The sequence below is a fragment of the Emydura macquarii genome, unplaced genomic scaffold (assembly GCF_026122565.2).
Source record: "Emydura macquarii macquarii isolate MOO-44397 ecotype Brisbane River unplaced genomic scaffold, CSIRO-AGI_Emac_v2 contig_1253, whole genome shotgun sequence".
NCBI lineage: Eukaryota > Metazoa > Chordata > Testudines > Chelidae > Emydura > Emydura macquarii.
The window spans coordinates 33,594,863-33,620,159 of NW_027131390.1; the positions used below are offsets into that span (position 1 = coordinate 33,594,863).

Consider the following 25,297-nt stretch of genomic DNA (forward strand, 5'->3'; position numbering starts at 1 on the left):
ATTTAATAAAAAAACGTTTTGGAATTTATTTTTTAACATTGAAGTCATGGGGGAAGGAGGGGAGGGTTCATTCACTGTCTCCAGGGTAGGGTGGTAGCTTGCTGGCCAGCTGTTAGCATGGCCGTCACAGCTTTCTGCTCACCTCCACCGGGGTGGAGGAGAGCATGTACTGCATCCTGGCCAATCTCCTCCTAGACATCTTGGGGGTAGAGGAGGGGGAGGGCGGCATAGCCCTCGGTTGAGAAGCATTATGGAGGGGCTGCAGCGGGACACTGTCCTGCCTCCGCTCTTCATAAAGGTTCACAAGACGCCGGAGCATGTCTGCCTGGTCCCGCAGGAGTCGCAGCATCTCTTGTGTGGTGCTGTGATCAGGGTCCTGCATTTGTCCCATGTTCTGGGACAAGCTCAGCCACCATGCTCTTTGCTCTGTCTCTGCGGCTGCTGAGGTGTTCATGAGCTCCGCAAACATGTCATCTCTGCTTTTTTCTTTCCTTTTTCTAATCTGAGACAATCTGTCCACAGCACTTTTTAAGGGTGGGTCCACTGCCCAGGTGTCTACAGAATGAAAGAAAAATAACAAGGTAGCCACAGTTAGCATAGTGAAGAACATGATACAAATGTAACAATTTAGATAATGATCCCATGATACAATGTAGCAAAGGATTTCCTCTCTCTGCTTGTATTTCAAACCCTTACAGAGAGGAACTGCGGACTGCACGTGCGGGAATCTCTGCTTGTATTTTAAACCAAGACAGAGAGGAACTGCGGATACCCTGGGGGGGAGGGGGAGGATATGCTTAAAACACATGAAGCCATGATGCTGGCTACCTTGATTGCAGAGAAGAATCCTACCGTGGAGGGAGGAACAAGGCAGCCCTCCCCGGAAAAATTTTTCAAGGGATAACAGACTACATACAATAAAATTTCCACATGATATCAACTGATGATAAATGTAGCATTTCTCATCACATAAAAAAACAGGATCCCTAGGTAACCACCCAGTACAGTCAACGAAATACCTGAGATCCCCTTTGTGCCCCCCCCCCAATGTACAAGGACAGAAATTATAATAAGCAAGAAAACTCACCAGATATGCCTTCCAAAGGATCATTAGTGCTGTCCTGTGTGATGCTGGACTGCTCTGGAGTCAGGAATATGTTCTGACTTTCAGGGAGAATGGACAGCACGCTCTCCTGCACCCTGCTCTCCACAGCTTCCTCCTCCTCCTCCTCGTCCACGGAGTCCCCCTCATTGATCATGGACTGTGAACTAGTGGAGGTATCGATGCTGTGGGGAGGAACCGTGGTGCAATCACCACCGAGAATTGCATGCAGCTCCTCATAGAACCTGAATGTTTTGGAAGAGGAGCCAGAGTGGCTGTTAGCTTCCCTGGTTTTCTGATAGGATTGGCGCAGCTCCTTGATCTTCACTTGGCACTGCTGAGCGTCCCTCTGGTGTCCCTTCTCCAGCATGCCCTGAGATATCTTCCCATAAATGTCCAGATTCCTTTTGCTGGCTCTAAGCTGAGCCAGAACGGGACTCCTCGCCCCACAGCCCAATGAGATCTAAGACCTCTGGTTGACTCCATGCTGGAGCACGTTTGGGCTTTGCAGTAGCCATGCAGAGAACAGTGGCAAAACTCTCTCCATGCTGGCAGCAAGCACAGGAAATGAAAATTCAAATCTTCCCAGGGCTTGAGGGGAAGGGATTTTCCTGCTAGCATGACCACAGAGCAGCACAGCGCGACTGTCCAGAGTGGTCAAAATGGGGCATTGTGGGATACATTCCAGAGGTCAATTAATTCGATTTCAGTCCTGTTTTGTCTACACTGATGCTAAATCGATTTAACAAATTCGAATTAGGCACTACGCCACTTGCAGAGGTAGTCTTATTAAGTCGATTTTACAGGCACCTTAACAGTGGCACCAGTGTAGATGCGGGTGTAATTAAATCGAATTAAGGGAGTTTAAGTCAACCTAAATCGCCAGTGTAGACCAGGCCTTAGAAAGGGAGATGGGCAACATTAAAGCATTTACTGAAAAAGCTGATGGGAGGCACAGCTGGAAAGGTTAGACCAGATGGGAAAGATGGAGGATGCAAAGGGGGGAGGGAGGGAGGGAAAGGGCAGAAGAGCTCTTCTGCTCTCCCGTTTTAGTAAGCGTATAAAAAGCTTATTCACTGCAGTTGTAGGTGTAGAGTGAAAGCTGTTGTATCATATCTCACCCTCAGTCACCTTCCCAACCCACACGGCAATCGCTTGCCCCATGTCCCTCAATGCAATAGGCACCCACACACACATACATATTTTAACTGGTGCATTCTAGACTCCTGTGGTAAAGCAGGCTTCAGCATGACATATTGGAGTCATTGTAGCAGAGAGTTTCTCCTCGCTGGCACGTGCAATCCTGATCATTTGTAACTCTAACTCCACCTCAGCAGTGGTTTCTCCGATCTCTCCACATACACACACACAGAAGGAAATTTTACTCAGAGACCATGGAAAAGAATTCTCAGGAGAGCCCCAAGGTCTGTCACTTTCTAGATGTAAGTTAAAGATTTTCTTTACCATTGCAGAATTTCCTATGTGATGTTTATTACCTGGAGCATAATAACTGTCTGATATATATGTGTATTCAGCACTCCTTGGAATGATAAGCAGACCACTGGATATTGCTGTTTTGTAATTAATTAGGCAGAAGCAGCTAAAACAAGAAAGAAGATCTGCAAAAGATACAAGATCTGTGGATTGCTCTTCTGTGTACTGGTGATTTTTCTTATTCTGATATTTTTTGGTGTCAAATATTTCTGGAACCCGTCACCTAAAAAAGTAAGTAAATATTCGCTGATCCAGTATTTTAGAGTATCAGTTCTACCCAGTGAGATCAAGCGATCTCTCTACAATATTATATCTATCAATACTGCTAACTACTCACTCTAAAAATCCATACAAGATTGCGATAAGCATTTTCTTACACTACAGAATATTCATGCTGACCTTTTTTGTTTTTGCATTATTCACATCTAGCCTTTAGGTTTCTTTAGTGCAATCTTTTCATAATTAATACTTGCACCAGATGGGATCTCTGCCATAAAGAGTTAAAGTTACTATATTTCACCAGCAGCAAATTTTATGACAAGTACGAAAATATTTTCCATTTTGTTTCAATTATCTTACCATAAACTGGTGGAAAAGTCATTATGCCACTACATAAAGAGAAGAGGAAGCCAGAATCCTGAATGATTGATTGTCATGATTTATATTTCTTACTTTAATGCATTTGCAATGTTAAGAAACAATGAAACAGACTTGCTTTCAGAGGAGTTACTGCTGACTGGATTGTGTTAATTTATTTTCAGTTTCCTAAGCCTATAGCCTTCTTATCCCTATTGCGCACATCTAGCGTAGCACAAGGTAGATTGAAGTATAACCCCCATCAAGGGCCAAAGTAATCCCTGGTGTAACTCTCCTGACTCCACTGGCCCAATATTTCTTGGTTCCTCAGGGTAATCCCACTTTTATAGGATCATTATCCTTGGACACACATTTTCTGTTTGATGAGGTGTTCAAATAGCAGCAATTAGAAAGGCATGTATTTTGGAGCCAGTTTACATGGGATAGGCTGGCTACCTTCCCCACCAAACCTGATCCTCCCCCTGCACCATCTTTCTACCCCACCAATTAGGAGCATAAGATCCAACGCTCCATCTCAGGTCTCTGTGGTCCGTTGAGTCCACTATTCTGTCTACAACATGCCAATGCCAGATGCTTTAGATGAAGGCCTAAAACACCCATCTCTACTCTAGCACCTATTCCAAAGCATACTGTATCATGCAGAAAGGTTTCTGCCTGATGCCAGCTGCTGACCAGTTTATACCCTGAAGCACAAAGACTGAATATCTTATAATTTTTTAATAATACTTGTAATAATTTTACAATATGCAAAATACAAGATAAATATGGAGGCAGGAATGTTATTATATGTTTGCTTTAGACACCTCTTTGAAGAGGAATTGCAACTTATTTGATGGACATTAAGATTTACAGTAAAGGGGAAGTCCTTTTTATTCAAGCCAGTCTATGGCCCTGATTCAGACCTCTCACATCTTAAGCAAGATTGCTAATCTCCAGGCCATCAAGCTGTTTGTGCTTTATCCTTGCCCCCTTGTGGGGAGGAGTTTCTATATTAGGCATTCTCTCAAAACTGGATGGTGCCATAGCTTGCATGACTGCAACCCAGGGTCCCTCACACAGAAAGCCAGACTCATACTTGGACCAACAAGCAGACGGGTGCCATGTGTCTCACTGAGTGGGATTTCTCTGCCACACACAAGCCCTGACCTCCGATGCCGAAAAGACTCCACTTGTTGTCCCAACCAACTTAAGCACCTGGCTGGGGCTGTAAACTCCTCACTGCACACCCAAAGCAAGAACACTGACCTTGGCACCAACTAGCCAAGTGGTGCCTGGTCCTTGCCTTCTCACGTCCATTTGCCCCCATCTTCACCATACTTAAATGAATGTTTAAGGGGGTCAGACTCCACAATATAAACATCACTACCTCATCTCACTGCTACCGCAGCACAGAGAGGCAGCGTAACTGAGCCATGTTGGCTCATACTGCTGAAGAAACACAGGGCAAAGGGGTAAAGCAAAAGCAAGCACACAATATTACCCAAATGCATAAAGGGTCAAGCTGGCAGGGATAGAAATATAACTTACAAACATCAAAAAGAAAACTTTTCTAGAAGGAAAGACAGAAGACTCTGATCTTCTAATTATTAAAATAAAAGTGGCCAGAAAAGAAAAGGAAAGTTGCGTTTGTGTTTCATTGTAACATAAAATGAAAGCCTGAAAGGTTTTGGGGGAGTTTCCTTCTTGTTTGTTTGTTTGTTTGTTTGTTAGAAATATCAGGTCTTGACTTTTGGTTTTGCAGGAGGACTCGAGAACAGCCCTCAGTTGAAGGGGCACGAGTTCTTTTAATCTTTCCTAAAGGAAGATTTTTTTTCCCAGTAATTTGTTAGATGTTTGAGTAGCGTGTGTGAACAAAAAACAAAAACCATTTAAACAGCTTGACCAAACATCCTGTCTCCTCTCACCCGCTCCGATTCCAGTTTCTGGTAACTTCATAAGACAACTCTTTCTCCAGCAGACCACAGAGGCTTCCAGGAAAATCAGGGTAGGCAAGGTTTGAATTTCTAATGTTAAAAAAAAAAAAAAGAAATAAAGCAAGAGTAACAAAATCCTTTTTTTTTATAAAAAAAAAAAAAAAAAAAAAAGCCCTTCTGGTTCTTTTCACATGACTTTCTGAAGCAAAAAGTAGCAACAAACCAATTTTTTCCCCGTTGCAGTTTGCCTTTAGAGCCATGCACTCCACCTTCATATGTTAACACTGAAATAACCTGAATCTGCCATGTAGTAACATTACACTGACAAAACAAAGCTGACAAGTTAACAAACGAAAGTGCTTATCACAATGTGGACAGCTATTTCCTCTTGCAACTGTCAAATTCTGAGATGACTCTCAAAACTATCTCAGGATCAATTTACCGATTAAAAATGTCACAACTCTCCAATAATATGCAGTTGAGCCAAGCCTCCAAATAGGTTACTTGGCCAAACTCACAGGAAAAATCATTCCCTTTAAACAGAAGGGGATTCTAAAATAAGTGTACAATATGGTTTCAAATTCTTTCATGAATGATTTAAAGCACAGCCTGTACTTTGTCTCTCTCAGCCGGCAGCATTCCAACATTTTCTCGCCTTTAGCCTAATTTTTCCATACAGTAAAACCAATGTGTATATTTTTTTTAAAAAAAATCTGAATCTGGCTACCGAGAGATGCTCATGATTGCCAGGGAGACACTGAACATTATTAATGCATTTTAATTTTTAAAGTGAGAGGCAGTGTGGGCTAGTGGGTAGAGCACTCAATAGGGACTGAGGATAGCTGGCTTCTATTACCAGCTTTGCCATTCCTGGGAGACCCTGGGCAGGTCACTCTTGTGCCTTGGTTTCTTCATATATAAAATGGCAATAATGACACTAACCAACTTTGTAAAGGGCTTTGTCCCTACAAATGAAAGGCACAATATAAGAGCTAGGCGTTCTTATTAATGAAAGCCCACCTCCTACAGAGCCAGATCTGAACTAGTGGCTTCTCTCTCTCTCTGTTGCCATCGCTTGAAGAATCTGTCCTCTTATGCAGACTTGAATTCAGAGATGTGTTTAGAGCCAGAAGTGAATAGCCAGGCAGCAGGCATTAGACCTACCTGAAAATGGCGCTGACGCTCTGAGCTTAATATTCTTCCCATTTAAAATCCAAGGTGTGAAGTCAGCGCTCGGAACTTCTGCCACCGCCAGGGCACAGCAGACCTGGTGTGACTCTGCTGCAGAGAGCTTGGGGCAGGATCTAGACAATCCCCACCTCCTGTGCACCATGCAGCACAGCAGTGGTGAGTTGGAGCCTCATTAGGGCTGGTGGGGGAAGGTGCAGGGAAGGATTCCTCCTGCTTTCTGCTCCCAGTGACATCCTGCTGCGCTCTCCCTCTGCCTCTATGCATGCAGCCAGGCTGCCCAGGCTTAGAATTTGGATCCATGAGGACTGGTGCCTTCATAGCTCTGGAGACATAAGTCTCTGCTTATCCACAGAATGAGAACAACCCAGCTGCACAGTGCAAGCTCCCCCCATTACCACCCAGTCCTTGGCCTCTTCTGAGAGTGCCAAAAGGATGGCAGATCCTGCCAGCTGTGGCATGGACATGTGTCTATTGGGAACTGGATGGAGATCCTCCAGTCTCACTTCACACAGGCCGCTGGCCAGCCACCGGTTGGTGAAGACTCTGTCACCAGGCTGCAGGTTGTCAGTCTGTGGGGGAAGAGTTGTGCAGCCCCCTGCTGGACCCCTGAGCCAGCTCTCTCTCATTCACAAGAAAGGATAGAGAGCGCTCCAGAAAGGCACCTGAACAATTGCCTTGGAGTCACGTGTGCCATTTTTATCCTGAGAGAAGGTTCAGCAGAGGCAGCAGTGAAAGCTCCTCAGATGCCGCTCCCCCAATGTGCCACCGACCTGCCCTAGAGGGGCTTCCTGCAGGGATGAGAATGGCGTTCTGCCTCCCCGAACCATGCATCCCTTGGCCTCACTGCTGAATTAGGCCTTGTCTCACTAGAAAGTGTTGTCAGCGCAAGTTACAGAGATGATCAAAAAGCGCTGTAATTACAACGCTTGTGCCAGTCCACGCAGCACTCATGTCGCCGAAGCACATCCACAGGTGGCGCTCTAGCATTGACAGTGAAAGCAGTGCAATGTGGGCAGATATCCCACTGTGCAACTCACCACCTTGTGCCACGTCTAGTGACTAGGCGTTGTGGGAAGGCGGAGAAAATGATAGTGCATCATGGGTGTGGGCTCAATGTCCCATGATGCAGTGATTTCTGTCCCGTCATTCCATGGGTTTCTGACTGTGTTTTGTGGCATTTTTCAAAGGCTCCAGTTTCTTGAGTGCCTGCCATCTCTCTCTGAAAGGCTGGATCCTACACTGCTCTCCACTGTTGTTGTCAGTGTTCTGAACACATCACAGCTGCTCACGCAGTATATCATAGGCTCAATCTGAACAGGAATCCAAGGCGCTTGACCTGCTGTGTGCCACACAAACAAACAACACCGCATTAGTTTGCATTCATGGAGCAGCCACATACAATACATTGCCGCTTTTGGGCACATGGAACAAGCACTGAGTGGGGGGATCGTATCATTATACAGTTCTGGGATGATGATCAGTGGCTGCAGAACTTTTGGATGTGCAAAGCCACCTTCATGGAACTCTGTGTGTAGCTCGCCCCTGCCCTGAGGCACAAGGACACCAGAATGAGAGCCACCCACTCGGTGAAGAAGCATGTGGTAATTGCTGTGTGGAAGCTGGCAACTCCAGACTGCTACCGGTCAGTCACTAATCAGTCTGGAGTTGGGAAGACCACCATTGGCACTGTGTTATTGCAAGTGTGCAAGTACATTAATTGCATTCTGCTACAAAGGACTGTGAGTCTTGGAAATGTTCGTGAAATAGTGGACGGCTTCACAGCGATGGGATTCCCTAACTGTAGCAGGGCGATAGATGGCATGCATATCTCAATTTTGGCCCTGGACCATCTTGCAACAGAGTATATCAATAGAACCGGGTACCTCTCTATGGAACTGCAGGCGGTTGTGGATCACCATGGGCATTTCACTGACATCAACATGGGTTGGTCAGGGAAGGTGCATGGCACATGCATCTTCAGGAACACTGGCCTGTACAGAAAGCTGCAAGCAGGGACTCTCTTTCCAGACCAAAAGATTCCAGTGCGGGATGTTGAAATGCCCATAGTGATCCTGGGAGATGCAGTCTTCACCTTACTGCCATGGCTCATGAAGTCTTATACAGGCAACCTGGATAGCTGCAAGGAGCCCTTCAGTAATAGGTTGAGCAGGTGATGAATGACTGTTGAATGTGCATTTGGCAGATTAAAAGCTCGCTGACGGTGCCTTTGAGGCAGGTTAGACCTCAATGAGGAAAATATTCCCCATGGTTATAGCCATCCGCTGTGTGCTCCACAATATTTGTGAAGCTAACAGTGAAAAGTTTTCCCCTGGGTGGAAGGCAGATGTGGATTGCCTTGCGACTGACTATAAACAACCGGATGTCAGGGCTATTAGAGGGGCACAACGGGGAGTCATTCAAATCAGGGAGGCTTTGAGAAGCGATTTTGACAATGAGCAACAATAAGTGTCTTTGTAAACAGCACTGTGCCATGCTATGACTGTGTCCAGCCTGCACTGTGTATCAATGTGAGCTGCAACCACCATGTGCAAGAGACAAATAAAGATTGCTTATTCTTCTCAGAGTATGTCTTCATTAAATAACAATTATTCACAACACACACGAAAAGCTAGGCTGGAGAGGAGAAAGCAGTAAGGGGCAGTGTGAGCTAGGACAGCTGGGTGTAAGTCCAGCTATCATTCCGGAAGCTGTCTGAAGGAATGGAGTTATCAGGGTACAAAGATGATTGGTAGGAATGTATGGGTGCAGTTTGGGGAGGGCATGGAAAACAGTTCTGTATTGACTGGAAAAGGGAGGGGCACGAGCACACATGAATTCAGTCTGCAGCATTATGAGTGACTTTAGCAGCTCCGTTTGCTCCTCCGTGGCTTTTATCATGTGCTCGTGACCTGCTATCACTCACTCCTGGTTTTCCCTCCTCTCCTGCCTATCAATTTTTTGATTTTCAGGCAATGTATCTCCATGCCCTTTTTTCTTTTTCCGCCTTAGAGGACTGGATGACTGCAGCGTATCCCACTCATAGCCCTTCTCTACCATTAAACAAGAAATTTGACTATAGGTATCATAATTTCTTTGGCTGGAGCAGAGCTGGGACTGCACAGCCTGCTCTCCCCAAATGCCGATCAGATCCAGAAGCTCTGGTGTGCTCCAAGTGGGAGAGCGTTTGGTGCATGGAGCCGCCATGGTCAGCTGGGAAGATGAGATGTGAGCTCTCCGCACTGACCAAGAAGGAAGTGGAATTTCAAAACTTTCCAGGACTTTAAAGGGGAAGGGGCAGATGGCTGCAAGCCAGCAGAGTTCAAACTGATGGCCAGAGCAGTCAGGATGGACATTGTGGGACACCTCCTGGAGGCCATTTACCGCAACCGTACCAAATGTGATGTCTACACTGACACTTTGTCGCCAAAGGTTGGTGCAAAAAGCTCTAAACCTCTCGTCAAGGTGGTTTTATTCTGTCGCAAAATCAGGGTAGTTGGGTCGGTGGGGGCAAGGAGTGCAGTGTGTACACTGCCACTGTTTTGGCGCCAAAAGCTGACTTTGGTCGACAAAAATCTGTAATGTAGACCAGGCCTTAGTTAACATATTTCATCCAGGCACCTGGAGTACAGCCTTTTCCCTCTTGGCTCTTCAGGATTTTCTGTGCTCTTTGCTTGAAGCTTCTCTTTAGCAAGACACTGTTTTATCCTTGAAAGAGAATCTCCAAGACAACTCATCAGTTTTTAACTGCTCCAGAAGGATCCTTTGTATGCTTCACATAGCATCTGCTACTGTTCAACCTTTAAGAGTCAGGCATCAACAGAGACTAGGGAGCTGCCTAGCACCATCCCAGGCTGGCAACAGCAGGTACCCATGAAGAGGAATAGAGATTGTATCTGATACACTATTAACTCTCTGTTTAGCACAGGGAGGGTACAAGAGATGTAACACACTATTATGCTGGAAAGTGCTAATGGCTGCCTTCTGTAGACCATCACAGACCCTGTTAAAGCTGTGTACTTTAAGCACCCTTCTTTCAGACTAAATGGAAAGCAGCTAAGCTCCTTTATATGGAGCGATAGCTGGAGACAATAGAAGTGACTGCCCAAGGCAATGCAAAGTCTGAGCAGGCTAAGTCGAGTTGTCTGAGGGGTTTCCATGGACTGACTGCAAACACGGGGACTAGAAGATTGCTTGGCAAACTGGTTTATGTGGGTAGGAAGCCAGCAGACACAGCAGAGCACGAGAAGCAGTGGTGAGCATGGCTCAGCAGAGACAAAGTTTCTTGGGGCACAGGACAGGCTTGGAGATTGTGAGAAAGGAAACGCCCTGCTGCTGTTTGCTCCTGACATGTTCAGGGCCACAGGTCTGAGAGCATGTTCTCTGTAAATACACAGGATTGCACCACAGAACAGACCTGACACATATCATCCATTTCTCCTTCTGATGGAAACAAACAAACAGGGCCCACATTAGTGGCTCACTGCTTAGACCAAAGGGGCAACAGTACAATGACCATTCCACCAGGCCTCACACATGTCATTGGCCCCTATTTATCCCCTTAGCTAGCGCACACCCTTAGCTACGGGATTGCCACCGTGACCCCTCCACGTAGAATTCCTGTCCTGCAGTGCCAGTGTTTCCTCGTCTTGCCTGTGGCTGGACAGAGGACAGACAGACACAACAGGAGCAGGCAAGGACTCTGCAGGCTTGGATGGAGTTTACACACCTTTTAAAGAGGAACAAAATGAAAAACCTGGATACCCCGTCCATGTAAAGGCCAAAAACAAATGGAGCAGGGCTTCCCTCAGGCAAAGTAAGGGGTCACGGTGGGACTGGCAACAGGCATGTCCACAGCAAAGGGCGAAAGAGGCATAGCCAGCTGCAGGCAACTTCTGAAAAAAAGGAAGGAGTCTCAGCTCTGGCCTTCTTCCTAGAGATCTTTCCCTGACCCCCTCCCCCAAACTCAGCCCCACCCCAGCATGTCCTTCATATACAAGACTGCACCTCCCATTGTTCTCAGGGATGAAATAATCCCATATTTCTGACCCAGCCCTGCTGCTCTGCAAATCCCTACACTCAGGGCATGCAGCTGTGGGCCTGCCACCAGCCAGAGGGAAAGGGTTAACCCCTTCCCTGCCTACCTCTTGACAGGGGTCGGCATGGCCCATTGCAAGGCATTTGCTGCTATTTAACAGTCTGCTGCTGCAATGGAAGGGCTTTGCTTTAACAGCATAGTGGGGGGCAGGCTATCAGACTCCTGCTTTTGTGCCCACATCAGAGGGAACCTTCTAGCAGAGAGCTGAGCCCAAGGGTGGGTTAGGAGCATCTCTGCTTGCTTGGCAGTGCCTCCCCCCCCCCCTCCCCTATGGCTGACACAGCATTGGTGTCAACAGGCCCTGGAGGGAGCTGTCACAAGTCTTATTCCATCTGCAAGATGCAGGACCTTGAGGCATGGGTAATCCACTGGTCCTCTCTGTGTGCAACCACAGCTGTGTCAGGAGGACGAAGTCCCCTTAGGAGCACAGGGTCGGGACTGGCCAATTTTCTAAATTGTCCCTTAACACACCACTGCCTTGAGAGGGAGAGGACTGAAGTGGAAATGTGTGTGGGAGGGAGGTTTTATCTAGGCTCCTAAACCCTGTCTACATGAGCACACCCTTTGGCAGACAGGAGTGGACTGTCCTGGCATAACGTTGAGAACAGGTTAATCTTATCAACACTAGCACTTGCGCAGTCAACATTAGGTAAAGAATCTGGGCTTGTCTACATTCGAAATGCTACAATGGAACAGCTGCAGCGCTTCAGTATAGACACTACCTACACCGATGGGAGGGGTTCCCCATTGGCATAGGTAATCCACCTCCCTGAGAGGCAGTAGCTAGGTCAACAGAAGAATTCGTCCGTCCACCTGTGCTTTCTGCACTGAGCGTTAGGTCAGCTTAATTATGCCACTCAGGGGTATGGATTTTTCAAAGCAATATAGTTAAGCTGACAATTTTCTAGTGTAGACCAGGCCTGCTCTAGTGGAGACAGAATTCTAGAGAGCTTAGAGAGTCCCCTAGTGGGTACTGGAGCAAATAATTAATCATTCTAGCATTACGTAAGGAGCCAGTGGGGTTATACTGGAGTTACTTTAATTGTAGATAAAATCTGCCTGCCCCACAATGTTATATAAAATATATATGCAGCCTGAGCAAACAGAACCAAGTCCTTCCTCATCTGCCCAGCCCATTAACATTCATCATTCCCCTCCCCTTCACTTATGTACCTGGCTATAACACACTCATCTTCTCAGAAACCCTGGAAAATAACTAGACCTTGCCAGGTGCCTGTAGGTCACCTGATTCCAGCTGTGTTGGAACAAGGTAAGTTCTAGAGCCAGATGTCTCTGACTGCAGGTGCCTGACAAAATGAAAAGACTACATCCTGAGCTCCTGTTTCACCTCTCTCATTATTCAAGAACAGGGGAACATTCAATCAAATTAAAAGGCTGCAGATTTAAAACTACTTGTGCCGCTGTCTGGTATAGGAGTGACCATGTATAATATTATTGATATCAATATTGCAGAAATATAACAAATCTTGCAAAATATGCCATGTAAGATATCATTGGAAAAGTTATGACTTACTGAATGTGATAAGCTCATCTATATGTGTATATCATCTTTGTATTGTAAACTATGAATTTGTGTGATATTTCTATATCTAAAACTTGTGCTGTGTTAGTGGGTGACACCCCTGACAGATTAGCACCAGCACTGTCCAGCCTGATTGAGGGCCAGTCAAGGGCCATCAACTATACAGTAAGACAAGTGCCATGCCTATGAGTCATCAGGACATGTAGGGACACGCCTGTGGTCAGGGGGACTGCAAGTGCTTTTCCCTGCCCATGTGCTGTGAGCTGTATTTGAGACAAGCCACATGGCAGAAACTATAAAAGGCTGCTTTTTTCCATTTTGCATGTCCGTTTTGCCTTCTTTCCTCTTCTTCCTACCTCTGGATCACCACCAACTCTACATCTGAAGTATGAAACAAAGGACTGAGACCCATCCAGGTACTGGATGTACACCAGAGGAACTGTACAAGACTGCAAACTCCACAGTTTTGCTAAGAACCTGATATATATGGAATTTCAAGTCATTTGTATGTATCTGATTGCTTTGATCATTTAATATCTCTCATCTTGTTCTTTCCTCTTATAATAAACCTTTAGTTTTAGATACTAAAGGATTGGCTGGCAGCGTGATATTTTGGGTAAGATCCAAACCAATATTGATCAGGTAATGTGATCCTTTGGGGATCAGGAGAACATTTTGGTAAAGGGAACAGAGTTTTTAAATAACTCTTCACTTTACTGGACATAGTTGCTGATTGGGAGCCAGAAACTGAAATGCAGTAAAGGGGGCTGTGTAACTTCTTATTTTAACTTTTTAATAACCACTGTGGGGAATCAGGTATACTGTTTGGCTGACTGGTGAACTAACTTTAGCGTTAACCACCAGTTTTTGGAGAACCTGCTCTCCTTTTGCAGCCTACTCTGACCTTGGCATTTTCAGGTGGGCTACCCTAGGCACGGATGGGTCACACTCCTACACAAAAATTCTCTCTCACGCAGTGCAGATTTGACCTGTGGAACTCTCTGCCACAAGATCCTACAGAGGCCAAGAGCTTAACAGGGTTAAAAAATACAATTATATATTGATATGAAGAATGAAAACATCCACTGTTACATGAGATAGAATTTACAAAATAAGACACATAAACCCTTCAGACATGATCCAACTGCTAACTAAAGAGATTAATGAGAAACTTTCCCTCTGGATAGGTTATTCTAAATTGTCCATTTGCACCTTCCTCCAAAGCAGCTGGTACTGGCCTATATCAGAGACAGGACACTGGATTAGACAGACCAGTCTAATCCCAGTCTGGCAGTTCCTTATAACTTTGGAGATCTTGAAATCCAAACCTGGATCTAAATTCAGTTTTTGCAAGTGACCCTTAGCTGTGTTTGGTCCATACTGAAATCTCAGGTTTTGGGATGTTCAAAATCCAAGTCAACACTTTGTGGGTCAATTACTTGTGAAGCACACCCATCACTAATACGTGTATGGACTGAGAGTCTGCGCCTGACCTCCCAACTCAGGCAAGACTCCCACTAAAGTCAATCCATCTATCCGTGGTTTTTCTATAACACCTGTCACCATGGTATGCAAGCATGGAGATTCAGGGCATTTTGCCTGAGTGGAATGTAAGATTGGGTCCAAGGTGAGGAAAGCAGCTGTAAAAGCAATCAGCAGATATTAGAAAGCAAAGATAATCTGCTCCAAAGCACTGGCCCCTTGGCATTGGTGCTTAGGAACTTTTATAACCAGCTGCAGAAACTATGGTACCAAAACAATGTAAGACAACAGAGGGTTTTTTTAAAATGCTAAATCAACAAAAATTCAAACATTGGGATGTACCCAACTGTCTCTGCTTATATTTCTTGCCCTCCCAGATATATGATATGAGGTACACGTTCTTTAGCCATGGGGAGAAAAAGAAGATTTTGATGGAGATAGATCCTCTAACCAGAACAGAGACATTCAGATCTGGAAATGGCAGTGAGGAAATTTTAGAAATACATGACTTTAAAAACGTAAGTATGCCAGTTTTTCTAAAACTTCTACAACAAGGCAACCAGATGGTCATGACACAGCCATGGTTTTATCTGTAGGTCCACCCAGTCTGAGTGCAGCATAGCTTGGGGGGCTGGGTCATTATTACCATCAGATGTGTTTTCAGGAGCCTGCAGTCTCAGTCCAGCTTCTTGTAGGAAAGTGTCACGATCATAAATGGCACCATTGTTCACAGTCACAGCAGAGACACCACGTGTGGAGGGGGAAAACTTGCCACTCCGATGAAGCCACTTCGCACTGGGTATTTCTTTCTCTGATCAGATCTCAGCTGCTAAGCAAGGATAAGGCTGGACAAATAGTTGGATAGGAGACCTCCACAAATAAGAGTAGGGATCTAGGGAACTTTTGCTGAGGATCTCCAGGTATGTTGCAATAACTGAACAATAGCCCTCAGAGGTAGCTACCATTGCGACCATTATACATATAGGAAAACTGAGGCATAGATAGGTTAAATGACTTGCCCAACACTCCCCAGCAGGTCAGTGGCAAAGCCAGAAATAGAATCCAGATCTTCTGGTTCCCATGTCTGCCTGTACTTTAACTACTAGATCATACTCTCTGATATATTAACTATCACTCCCTATCCAAATTCTTAATCCTGTTGTTCCACCCTTTTGAATTCTCTCTTCAGTTCCATTGCAGAGTTAGTCTTCAATTAACCTATAGTAGCTTCACTTCACTGGAGCTAATAATATGCTTAAAGGTAAGCATGTGCTTAAGCTCTTTGTTGGATTATTAGGGCAAGGAGTGCTCAGTGGGATCCAGCCGCAAGAGCTGTTGTGTAGTGTTGCTTGAGTAAGCCCCAAGGTGGCTGCATTTCATTGGGTGGGCGAGTGATGCCACTCCACAGCGTGCTTTGGAAATCCTTCAGAAGGAAAGGGACTATTCTCCCATAAGCTTAGTGGCATTTAATACTGGAGCTCTTCACCTTGAGGATCGTTATGATCCATGAAAATCTGTTTTGAAACCAAGATCAAGTCATTGGATTTATCCTTGCAAATGAATGTCACTGTAGGAAATCTACAAAAAATGGTGTGTTTGTCTACTCTGGAGAGCATTAAATCCTAATGACAAGATCGCAAGATCTATTTCAAATCTAATTATAATTCCTAGGGAAATACTCTGGTCAGCGACATGCCCTGAAATCTTCATCTGCTAATCTAGCAAGAGTTGAAAGCTGCTGGTTCATAGATTCAGAATGTCCAGATTACACTCGGTATACATTTATTTGTGGTGACTACAGCATGTGATGGTTATAAAGAAATGGGTATCAGGACTGCATTTTTTTAATCCCTTTCTTTAGCTATTTGTAAATAGCACCATTCTCCAAAACCATATATCGCAATATCCCTTAGGAGATCTTTTCAGTACATTTTAGCAACACTACTGAAGAGAGTTTGCACAGAAACTAACAAAAAACATAACTAAACTATGATCCAATGAGATTCTCCTTGTGTTGCTGTTATTTAAACTTTCACATTTCACTTGCTTGGTTGTTGTTGCTTTTAGGGAATTACTGGCATCTTTTTGGGGGGACTTCAAAAATGCTTCATCAAAACTCAGACTAAAGAAATACCTGAAACTACAGAGGCTGAGATCCAGGAACTTGAGGTATGTAAATAAAATAAAATAAAAATCTGCATAAACCACCCATGTGAAATTGACTTTGATAGGTTTATCTAGGAATCAGAGCATGTTGTCATTAGAATTCCATCTGCTCCATCCTTCACTGACAGTTTGCTTCTATGAAAGAATGAGAGTTGCGATGGTTTCATAAAATTATCCCATTTCAGAGGATTGTTGGTAAAAACCACAATTCAAAGAAATGGGATCAGACAGAAGGCAGACAAAATCCCCATCAGTACTACACCAAGAATCAAGAACAATAATCCTGTTGTCGTTAAAAGGCCACATGCCAGCTCAGGATTAGCTGACGCCAGAAGTCAAATCTAATGAGTTCTCCAAGAAAGATCTGCCTAGTGCTCTGTCAGAGAATTATGCAAAGAACGTGAAATAACAAGAGCAACTACATTTAGGCAGTAGTGAATCAGTAAGGCCCTGATTCAGGAAAGCACTTAAGCGTTTGCTTAAATCCCATTGTCGCTAATAGAATTTAATCATGACAAAGTTACATGTGTGGAAGGCTTTCCTGAATCAGGGCCTAAATTCTGAGGGGGATTCTCCCTGTGAGTTTTTAGACACAGATTTGTTGGTTATTTCATAAGAATCTAATAGAGCTTTTGGGTCATCAAATAACTATGATTTTTTAATCTTTACCAAAACAGTATTTCCTAGACTAGAGAATTGAAGGGGAAAACCCAGTGTGATAAACTACAATTTAAGATCTAGTCATTTCTTCCTGTGCATGGTTTTTGAGAAATCAAGAAAAACACACAGTTGGATTCTCTGATTAGCAGTCATTCCTTTCCTCCACCGCAGATTTGCTGCATAACTCTGTCAGTGGATGAAGCAAAAATCCCAATAATAAATGGTGATTAAAGCAGATCAGAACATGAAGGGGAGCTCAGCAGCTCTGAGAGTTGCTGTGATGGGCTTTGGTGTAATTTAGCAATGGGGTGTTGCATCAGATTCTGGGGACTGGGCTTAGCAAGAGGAAGAGAATGGAGATAAGAGAAGCAATGCGTCTGAAAGGAGTTCACAACCCCAGCAGGTCTATGAATATTTGTCTGCCTGTCTAAATCTGACTATTTTTTATTTTTTGACCAAAAAAAAAAAATTCATTAGTTTTCAGGGGCTTTTTACAACACCCCCCATGCCCCAAAAAAGCAAAAAATTGAAGGAAATTTCTACGAAAATTGAAAATTTCATAGAATTTTTTGTAGGGAAAACTAAATGTTCCAACAAGCTCTACATAGTTCCATAATTTATCCCATGGATATTATCGCCACATAGTAAAGAGCAAGCCAGCATTCTGCATACACATAGTAAATAGTCTGGTGTAATCCAATCCAGCCATCTTTTGTACAGCCTGTATGCCAAAATACACTGCAGAATATATGAGAGACATCTGGTATAAATTACAGAAACCAGTGGTGCAAAGGCATCTTGTGAGGAAGTAATGAAAGTGCTCGGTCACAAAATCAGCAACATAAAGACAAAGAATATAAGAGGAATGAGCAAGGGAGAAAGGAGATGTTTTAATCTGAGATTTGAAATGAGTTGGAGAATTGAGGAATCAGGGAATACAGAAGGATGTTCCAAATGGCAGTAGTTGCAGAGGAGAAGGCTCTGGAAGCAAGACTGAGTATGTCTACACTGCAGTCAGAGGTGTGATGTGACTGCATCAAATGCAGACATCCCCAAACGAGCTTTGATCTACCCCATTCTAATAATGATAGCAGTGAATCCGCAGCAGCACAAGCGGCAGCATGGGTTGTACAAGACCATCTGGGACTCTGGGCATGGACTGAAGCAGCTATTCTCACCTCTGACTGCAGCATAGACATACAGCATAGACTATGCGAAGGGAGAGAAAGGAGGGCTGGTGTTAGGCTGAGTCTACACTACAAGGTTTTGCCAGCATAGTTCTGTTGGCTAAGAGTGTGAAAAAAATCCCATCCCCTAGCCAACAGAGCTATGCTGGCAAAGCATGTGTAGTGTGGACAAGCCCTTAGATAAGCAAAAGAACTGCAAGAGGCAAAGAAAGAAACAAGGTCCCTGACTATTCTGCTGTCACTTCCTCAGGTGTAAATTAGGAGTACGTCCATTAAAATCAATGGGGCTTACTCCATGGAGCTATGTCTACACTACACATGCTACAGCTATGCAACTGCAGCATGGATGCTTCCTTCATTGATGGAAGAGGTTTTTCCAGCAATGTAGGTAATCCAACTGCCCAAGTGGCGGTTGGTAGGTTGATGGGAAAATTTTTCCAGTGTCTACACTGAGGGTTAAGGTCACTTTAACTATGGCACTCAGAGGTGTGGATTTTTCACATCCCCGAGCAACTCAGCTAGGTTTGTCATAACTTTAAGTGTACACCAGGCCTAGAGGTCATTACTGGGGCCTTAGACTTGTGAGGCAAAATCCATGCAGCTTTAAAAACAGGGAGTGTATGTTATGCACTGTTTTAACAAGTCATGTCTTGACCAAAGGAATCCGAGGAGGGGTAGAAGCCACGGGAGATGGTGGGGTTTGTGCCGGCATACCAAGGTGACACCTCAATCTTCTTTCAGGGAGATGAAGGGATGATAACTTACTATGAGCAATCCATGGTCTGGATTCCAGAGGAAAAACCTATTGACAACAAAGAATTCCTAAAGAGCTCCAAAATTTTTGACATCTGCAAAAATGTGACCATACACTGGATCCACCCAACTCTGATCACAGGTAAAATAGGCTTTTCCCTCACCGCTGCAGGCTCCCACAAGAGATGTAACCTGTTAACTGACCCGTATCTCCAGGAACAGCTTTGCAGTCAAATGAACAGGTCCCATCTTTCTTTCAGAAATCTTGCATGATGTGAACTGGCATAGAACAAGTTTCCAAAGTGGAGTTATAAATCAGAGAAATGAATGTGGACAGATGCTTTACTACTACCATGAGAAAATAACCAGTGTAATATAACTAGTCAGGCCTTTTCTCTGCAAAAAGCCAATCTGTCCTTCATTATCAGCCCTCAATTAGCCTGCCCTCTATCACAGGAACAAAGAGAAACATTTCTTTGGCACCTGCAAGGAAGCCAACAATGTCTAGAGGTTAGAACAGATGAATGGAAACCAGGACAACTAAATTCTGTGACTGACTCACTGCGTGACCTCAGGCAAGTCACTTAGCTGCTTGTTGTCTCTTTCCCCATCTATAAAGTGGTGATAACAACACTTACCTTTCGAAAGCACTTTGAGAGCCTTGGATGAGAGAGGTACTAGAGTAATGGCAAATACTGTTCTATTATTGAAAAAGAGAAATGTGACTGCTGTGTTTGGAGTAATAACTGCCAAGAGTGTGGAGGTCAGCCAGAAAGGCAACTGCTCCGTTGAGAAGCTCAGTTAAAGTGCAGGATCAGGGTAGCTGTAGTCTCCTGGTTCCACCATCCGACAGGGGCGATGGAACCAAGGTGGGCCTGGGGGGCGGTGGCAGGGGGTAGACCTCTGCAATGGAAACATTGAGGGGGGGATGGTTTATGTTTCTGCCTCCGCAATAAGCAAGTTGTTTGGCATGCTCAGGTGAGGCTGGGCTCCGCGAGCAGCTGGGCATGGAGGCAAGGGCGCGAACCAAGGGGCTGGAGTGGCGGTCATGGCATCGGGGAGCAGGTTGCAACCAGAGTGATCAGGCTGAGCCTTAATAACTCCCCCCACACAGAGCATCCACCCCACCCCGCTGCCTTCCTATCCCTGACACCCTGACTGCCCCTCCTCCACACACAGCACCCACACTGCTCCCCTCCTGACACCCCAACTGACCCTCCCTCACACAGAGCACCCACCCCACTCTCTTCTTACCCCTGCCATCCTGACTGTCCCTCCTTTGCCCTGTTGCCCCGCCTCCCTCTGCTCCCAGTGAGCATGATGTCCTCCCGCTGCCCCTGACTCTCCCACTCCCCAGGCTTAGTGTGGTTAGGTTTCACTGTGCCCCTTCCTCCACCCCATTCAAAGCAGCTTCTGCTGCCTCTGCCCACATGCCAGCTGCCTGCAACCTGCAGAGTGCCAACTTAAAAGCATTGCATTACATCATCACAACCAATTCTGATTGGCTGAACATCCCCCAAGGGTGGCAGGCTGTGCAATTAAGCCTTTTGTGGGTGTCACCCACAACATAGGCTGGTGCCATTCTGGGACTGTGAAGGAAATGCATCAAATCAGAGAGATCTGCAGTTGTGCTTAATAGAACCTGTCCATGGGCTGGGTCTCCCTTGACAGGCTTTAGGTACCACTTTGTAAGGGCTGGCAGACCAGATCCTCTAACACCCAGGTGCAGTCAGCAAGTTCTGTGAGCCCATGTATGGCGCCTTCTCATCCCTAGCATTCTCCTCTCTCTGTTTCCAATTTACAGCCCTTCTTCCAAGCACCTGTGCAAGGGAAGGGGCAAGAGGAGCTGAAATTAAACCCTGGTTCACTGGGAACAAAGTTCTCCCCCAGCTCCTTGTCACAGCAACACTGCAGGCATGTTTTGCTTGCTTTCCAGTTTGTATAATGTGGAGCTATCCATAGGTTGTGCACAGAGAGCAGGATGTACACAAGGAAGTATTTCGTCACCCAACGCACAGTCAACCTGTGGAACTCGTTGCCACAGGATGTTGTGAAGGCCAAAAGTATAACTAGGTCCAAAAAAGAATTAGATAAGTTCATGGAGGATAGGTCCATCAGTGGCTATTGGCCAAGATGGTCAGGGACACAACCCTGTGCTCTGGGTGACCCTAAATCTCTGACTGCCAGAAGCTGAAACTAGACAACAGGGGATGGATCACTCGATAAATTGCCCTGTTCTGTTCACTCCCTCTGAAGCACCTGGCGTTGGCCACTGTTGGAAGACAGGATGCTGGGCTCGATGGACCATTCGTCTGACCCAATGTTCTCATGATGTTGGGCATGGTTTACTGCTGTTTTGGGTTTAGTGGGGCACTGTGCCATATTATGCTAGAGGTGGACACCCCACCCGCAACTTTTGTCCCTATAATCTCTCCAGGGCGGTTGATGTTTGTAATGATTGTTTGTGCTGTTACTCTTAGCTCCTGAGCTGCGTGACTTTGAAGATGGAGGGGAAAATGCTGCCCAGTTTCTTGTGAACAAACGAGACTGGGCTGAAAGACAGAATGAGCACCATGGGGGTAAGGATGCCAGGCCAGGAACCAAACGCCAGGCCCGGCAGCTAGCTGAAGAGGATCTTCCCGTAAATGATTATGTGAGTCCCTGGGAATAATTTTTGAGCAATTGTCAATGTCTCACTCTCAGGGTGAAGTTCAAAAGCAGAAACTCTCTCAAACTATAACATTTGGCCTAATGTGATCATCTTTTTCTGACCTCTGTCTGCCTGTCATATGACTCTCAGTCACCTGAGAAGGTATTAAGCACTGCAATAAAACAAGAGTCCCAATAAATGAGGGTGAAATTAGAATGGTGTGGAAAGTTCATGCCAGTTAGGAGGGGGGATTTGTTTTGAGCTAATGCCCATAGCATCCCCAGAGCATGGTTAACTCATAGCACAGCATAACGACTGCAATTCTTCTTCATAGTAGGAAAGGCCACGGTTCTTTGGTTGTAATGTCACCTTTGACCTGACTATAGAGGACTAGGGCAGATAGGATGGTCAAGTGGGCAGGGCACTGGCCTGGGACTCAGAAGACCTGGCTCAGCCACAGACTCCTTGTGTGACCTTCAGGGAGTTCAGTAGCCAACTTGTGCCTCAGTTCCCCAGCTCTAAAATGAGGATAATGCTTCCTTACTTCCCAAGGATGCCGGGAGGCTAAAATCCATTTGTGACTGAGCTGTGCTCAGATACTACAGTGATGAGGGCTGTGAAAGTACCAAACTCGACAGAAAATGGTGCAGTCCAAACGGCAATTTTAACCAATGCAAAGACTTGGGGGGCCTCTCAAATTCCAGGAGAGTCCAAATGTTCTTATTGATTCTGTTAATTGTGTGCTGTGTTCATACCTTCCTCTATGGAGCCAAGCTACGACTATCTCCCAGGGAGTTGCATTTGCCACCTGCTTCTCTTTCCAAGAATTACTCAGTTCTGGTGAAGAACTCAGATAACCACTGGATGGCTTTACTAGATTCTCACTGGGTCTTGTGAGGACAACAACAAAATATAGCAATGCATAGCATCAAAGTGCTGTACACATATTAATTAATGCTCACTGCAACCCCATGAGTGAGGGAAATATTATTAGTCACATTTTGCAGCTGGGGAAACTGAGGCACGGGGTAGTTAAACGGTTTGCTCAGTGAGTCAGAGACAGGATTGCGGCTCAGAAATCGCTGTGCTCAGACTATGAGGCAGTGGCATTTCTAAGACAAACTGGACCTCTTTGGTCCTGTTCCTTCTTGGGCCAAGGCAAACCAAAAGCAATAAGAACCTCTATCCAAACCTGGAACCACACGCAAAAAGAGCCTTCAGAAAACCTTGATTTCATTGTCACACCCACCTGTGTGTCTCAGGGTCCCAGAGTACCAGGGAAAAGGCTGTTCCTGCTGCATTTCCCTCCCTGCTTCGGGCACTGGAAATACCATGAATGCTTTAGACCAAAGGGGTTTGGTTAGCTCAGATACAGCATCCGAACATCAGGGTGCTGCCCTGAATCTGTGACCCAACCCTAGTTCCACTGCTTGCCAGGAGACTGCTCAGAAATGCTGTCAGGTCTCAGGCATCTCCCAATATTCAGAGCCCCTCCCCTGCATTTTAGCACTACCGAAGGATAAGTTCATGGAGGACAGGGAGCGTAAAGCTGGCAGCAGGAGGACCGGGAAGGAAAGGGATGGGAAGAGGCCAGAGTGAACAACCTGCCAGCAGGCAGAAAGTGAGGTCCACAGTTCAAATGGCCAACGTCACTCAGATGCCATCCTGGGTGTCCAGGGGCTGAGAAGCTCTGAGCTGGGGAAGACCTAGCCTGGCCTCTCCAGCCCTGCTGCTCCTGGTACCTGGCTTTCTCCCGCAGGAGGCTGTGCTCTGCTGGGCTGGGGTGTAGGTGCAGGGATTCATTGATGACAGCAGCATAACTGTCCCCCACGTCTTTGTGGGAGTTAGCACCCCTGAAACACAGCGGGAGCTCCCCTGAACTGCACATGCGGTTTGTGCTCTGCCCCCCTCACACGCTCTCCTGGCTGTTTTCTCTTCCAGACGGAGAATGGACTCGAGTTCCACCCATTGTGGGATGAACGAGGCTATTGCTGTGCTCAGTGTCGCCGTGCCAACCGATACTGCCAGCGGGTGTGCGAGCCTCTGCTGGGCTACTACCCGTATCCCTACTGCTACCAGGGAGGAAGGGTCATTTGCAGGTTCATCATGCCATGCAACTGGTGGGTGGCACGCATGTTAGGGAGAGTGTAGGGCTAAAGCCATAGAGCCATAACCAATATATGCCCTCGCTGTATAGAGGGACCCTCTTGTACGCTGCCATTCTGCTAACCTCCCTGTGTTACAAGGCTTAAAATGCAGGCTGTTAGCTCCCTGATGCCTGCTGCATTCTCCAGCCACACCTGGCTGATTGTACTACCCGTGCTGCTGTTCTATTCTATTCTATTCTATTCTGGTTTGACACCGCGCTCATCACTGCAATATCTGGGCACAGCAGGTGCCACCTAACGGCCCCCTGCTTGCAGTGAGATATTCGTGGACAGCAAACAAAGGATGAATGGTCCGGATTGTATCTGTGCTGAGCCCTAAGAGACGAGCCAAACAATAAATGTTTTCTATGAGCAATTGCAAAGAAAAGAGAAAGTCATTTAGTCTCAGTCTGTGCGGCTTAGTGGATTTGACAAGTGAGCTTCCTGTGCCAGCTAACACACGTAGCACAGGATCTGTATCTCTGTTGTGCCAGATCGACCTGTTTAGATAAACAAATCCTTTCCCAGCATACAGATTGACTACCCTTATCCTGGCCATTCCCTCAGCATCTGGCTGAGATACAAGAGCACATACTTGTCCCATTGGTGGCCATTAAAATATCCCATGACGCTTCTCATAAGAGAAGAGAGGTTAAGTCCTTCAGCCACTTTCCTACGTGAGTAATTACTTTCTGCCTGCACACATTCCCCCTGCCTTTCCAGTTGGACACAATATTCTTCACTTCCATTCCTAAGGAAAAACTGCCCCCACATGCAGATTACTACTGCATATTTATTCACTCCAGGGGTTTTTCACTTTCCTCTAAAGCATCTGCTGCCGGCCACAGGTCAGGAGGCTAGATGAACCATTGATCTGACCGAGGATGAAAATTCCTACGATCTTAGTTTATTAAAACCTGCTGTGCAGCATTGCTGGTGCAGAATGACCGCCCATCTCCCTCCACACCACAGGTGTCTGTGAGGCTTGTGTCTAGAAAGAGTCGCACAGTAGCCATGTCCAGGGCACAAACCACAAGCAGGAATTAAATTGCACAGGGAAGTCAGACACAAGCAACTAAGTGCTTTAAACACAATCAGCGGGAGTTCAAATCCGCAGAACTGGCAGCCAACGCAACTGCAAAGAGGTGTAACCTGAGTGCCGAGAGGTGAAGAAAAAACTCTTGAAACTGCTGTCCCGCCCTGAGCATACTTTAGATGGAGGATCATGGAAGAGGCAGACAAACTTCAACACATCTGAAGCTGCAGCAAGATGGACCATAGCTACTGCACGGAGCTCAAGGAAGCGCTCACTAAATG

The 25,297-nt window shown here is 45.8% G+C and overlaps 2 protein-coding genes across 2 annotated transcripts; one reads left to right on the forward strand and one right to left on the reverse strand.

Annotated features, from left to right (window-relative positions):
* Positions 1-124: 124 nt before the first annotated feature.
* On the reverse strand, positions 125-1,674 carry LOC137153873 (uncharacterized). The gene is made up of 2 exons (XM_067549689.1): positions 1,088-1,674; positions 125-555 (listed from the first exon to the last, which is right to left on the reverse strand). Exons 1-2 carry the CDS (start codon positions 1,470-1,472, stop codon positions 125-127), a joined length of 816 nt encoding a protein of 271 aa, XP_067405790.1. The 5' UTR covers positions 1,473-1,674.
* A 740-nt stretch (positions 1,675-2,414) lies between these two features.
* Positions 2,415-24,331, forward strand: TNMD (tenomodulin). Its single transcript, XM_067548395.1, has 7 exons — positions 2,415-2,544; positions 2,693-2,827; positions 14,795-14,935; positions 16,485-16,586; positions 19,172-19,325; positions 21,664-21,836; positions 23,775-24,331. Exons 1-7 carry the CDS (start codon positions 2,497-2,499, stop codon positions 23,982-23,984), a joined length of 963 nt encoding a protein of 320 aa, XP_067404496.1. The 5' UTR covers positions 2,415-2,496; the 3' UTR covers positions 23,985-24,331.
* The last annotated feature ends 966 nt before the right edge of the window (positions 24,332-25,297 follow it).

Excerpts from the sequence above, each read along its gene's own strand:
- LOC137153873 (XM_067549689.1), bottom strand. The coding sequence starts at position 1,472 with ATGCTGGAGAAGGGACACCAGAGGGACGCTCAGCAGTGCCAAGTGAAG. Across the intron at positions 556-1,087 it reads TCCTTTGGAAGGCATATCTG|ACACCTGGGCAGTGGACCCA; the intron begins GTGAGTTTTCTT and ends TTCATTCTGTAG.
- TNMD (XM_067548395.1), top strand. The coding sequence starts at position 2,497 with ATGGAAAAGAATTCTCAGGAGAGCCCCAAGGTCTGTCACTTTCTAGAT. Across the intron at positions 2,828-14,794 it reads GGAACCCGTCACCTAAAAAA|ATATATGATATGAGGTACAC; the intron begins GTAAGTAAATAT and ends TTGCCCTCCCAG. Across the intron at positions 19,326-21,663 it reads CCACCCAACTCTGATCACAG|CTCCTGAGCTGCGTGACTTT; the intron begins GTAAAATAGGCT and ends TGTTACTCTTAG.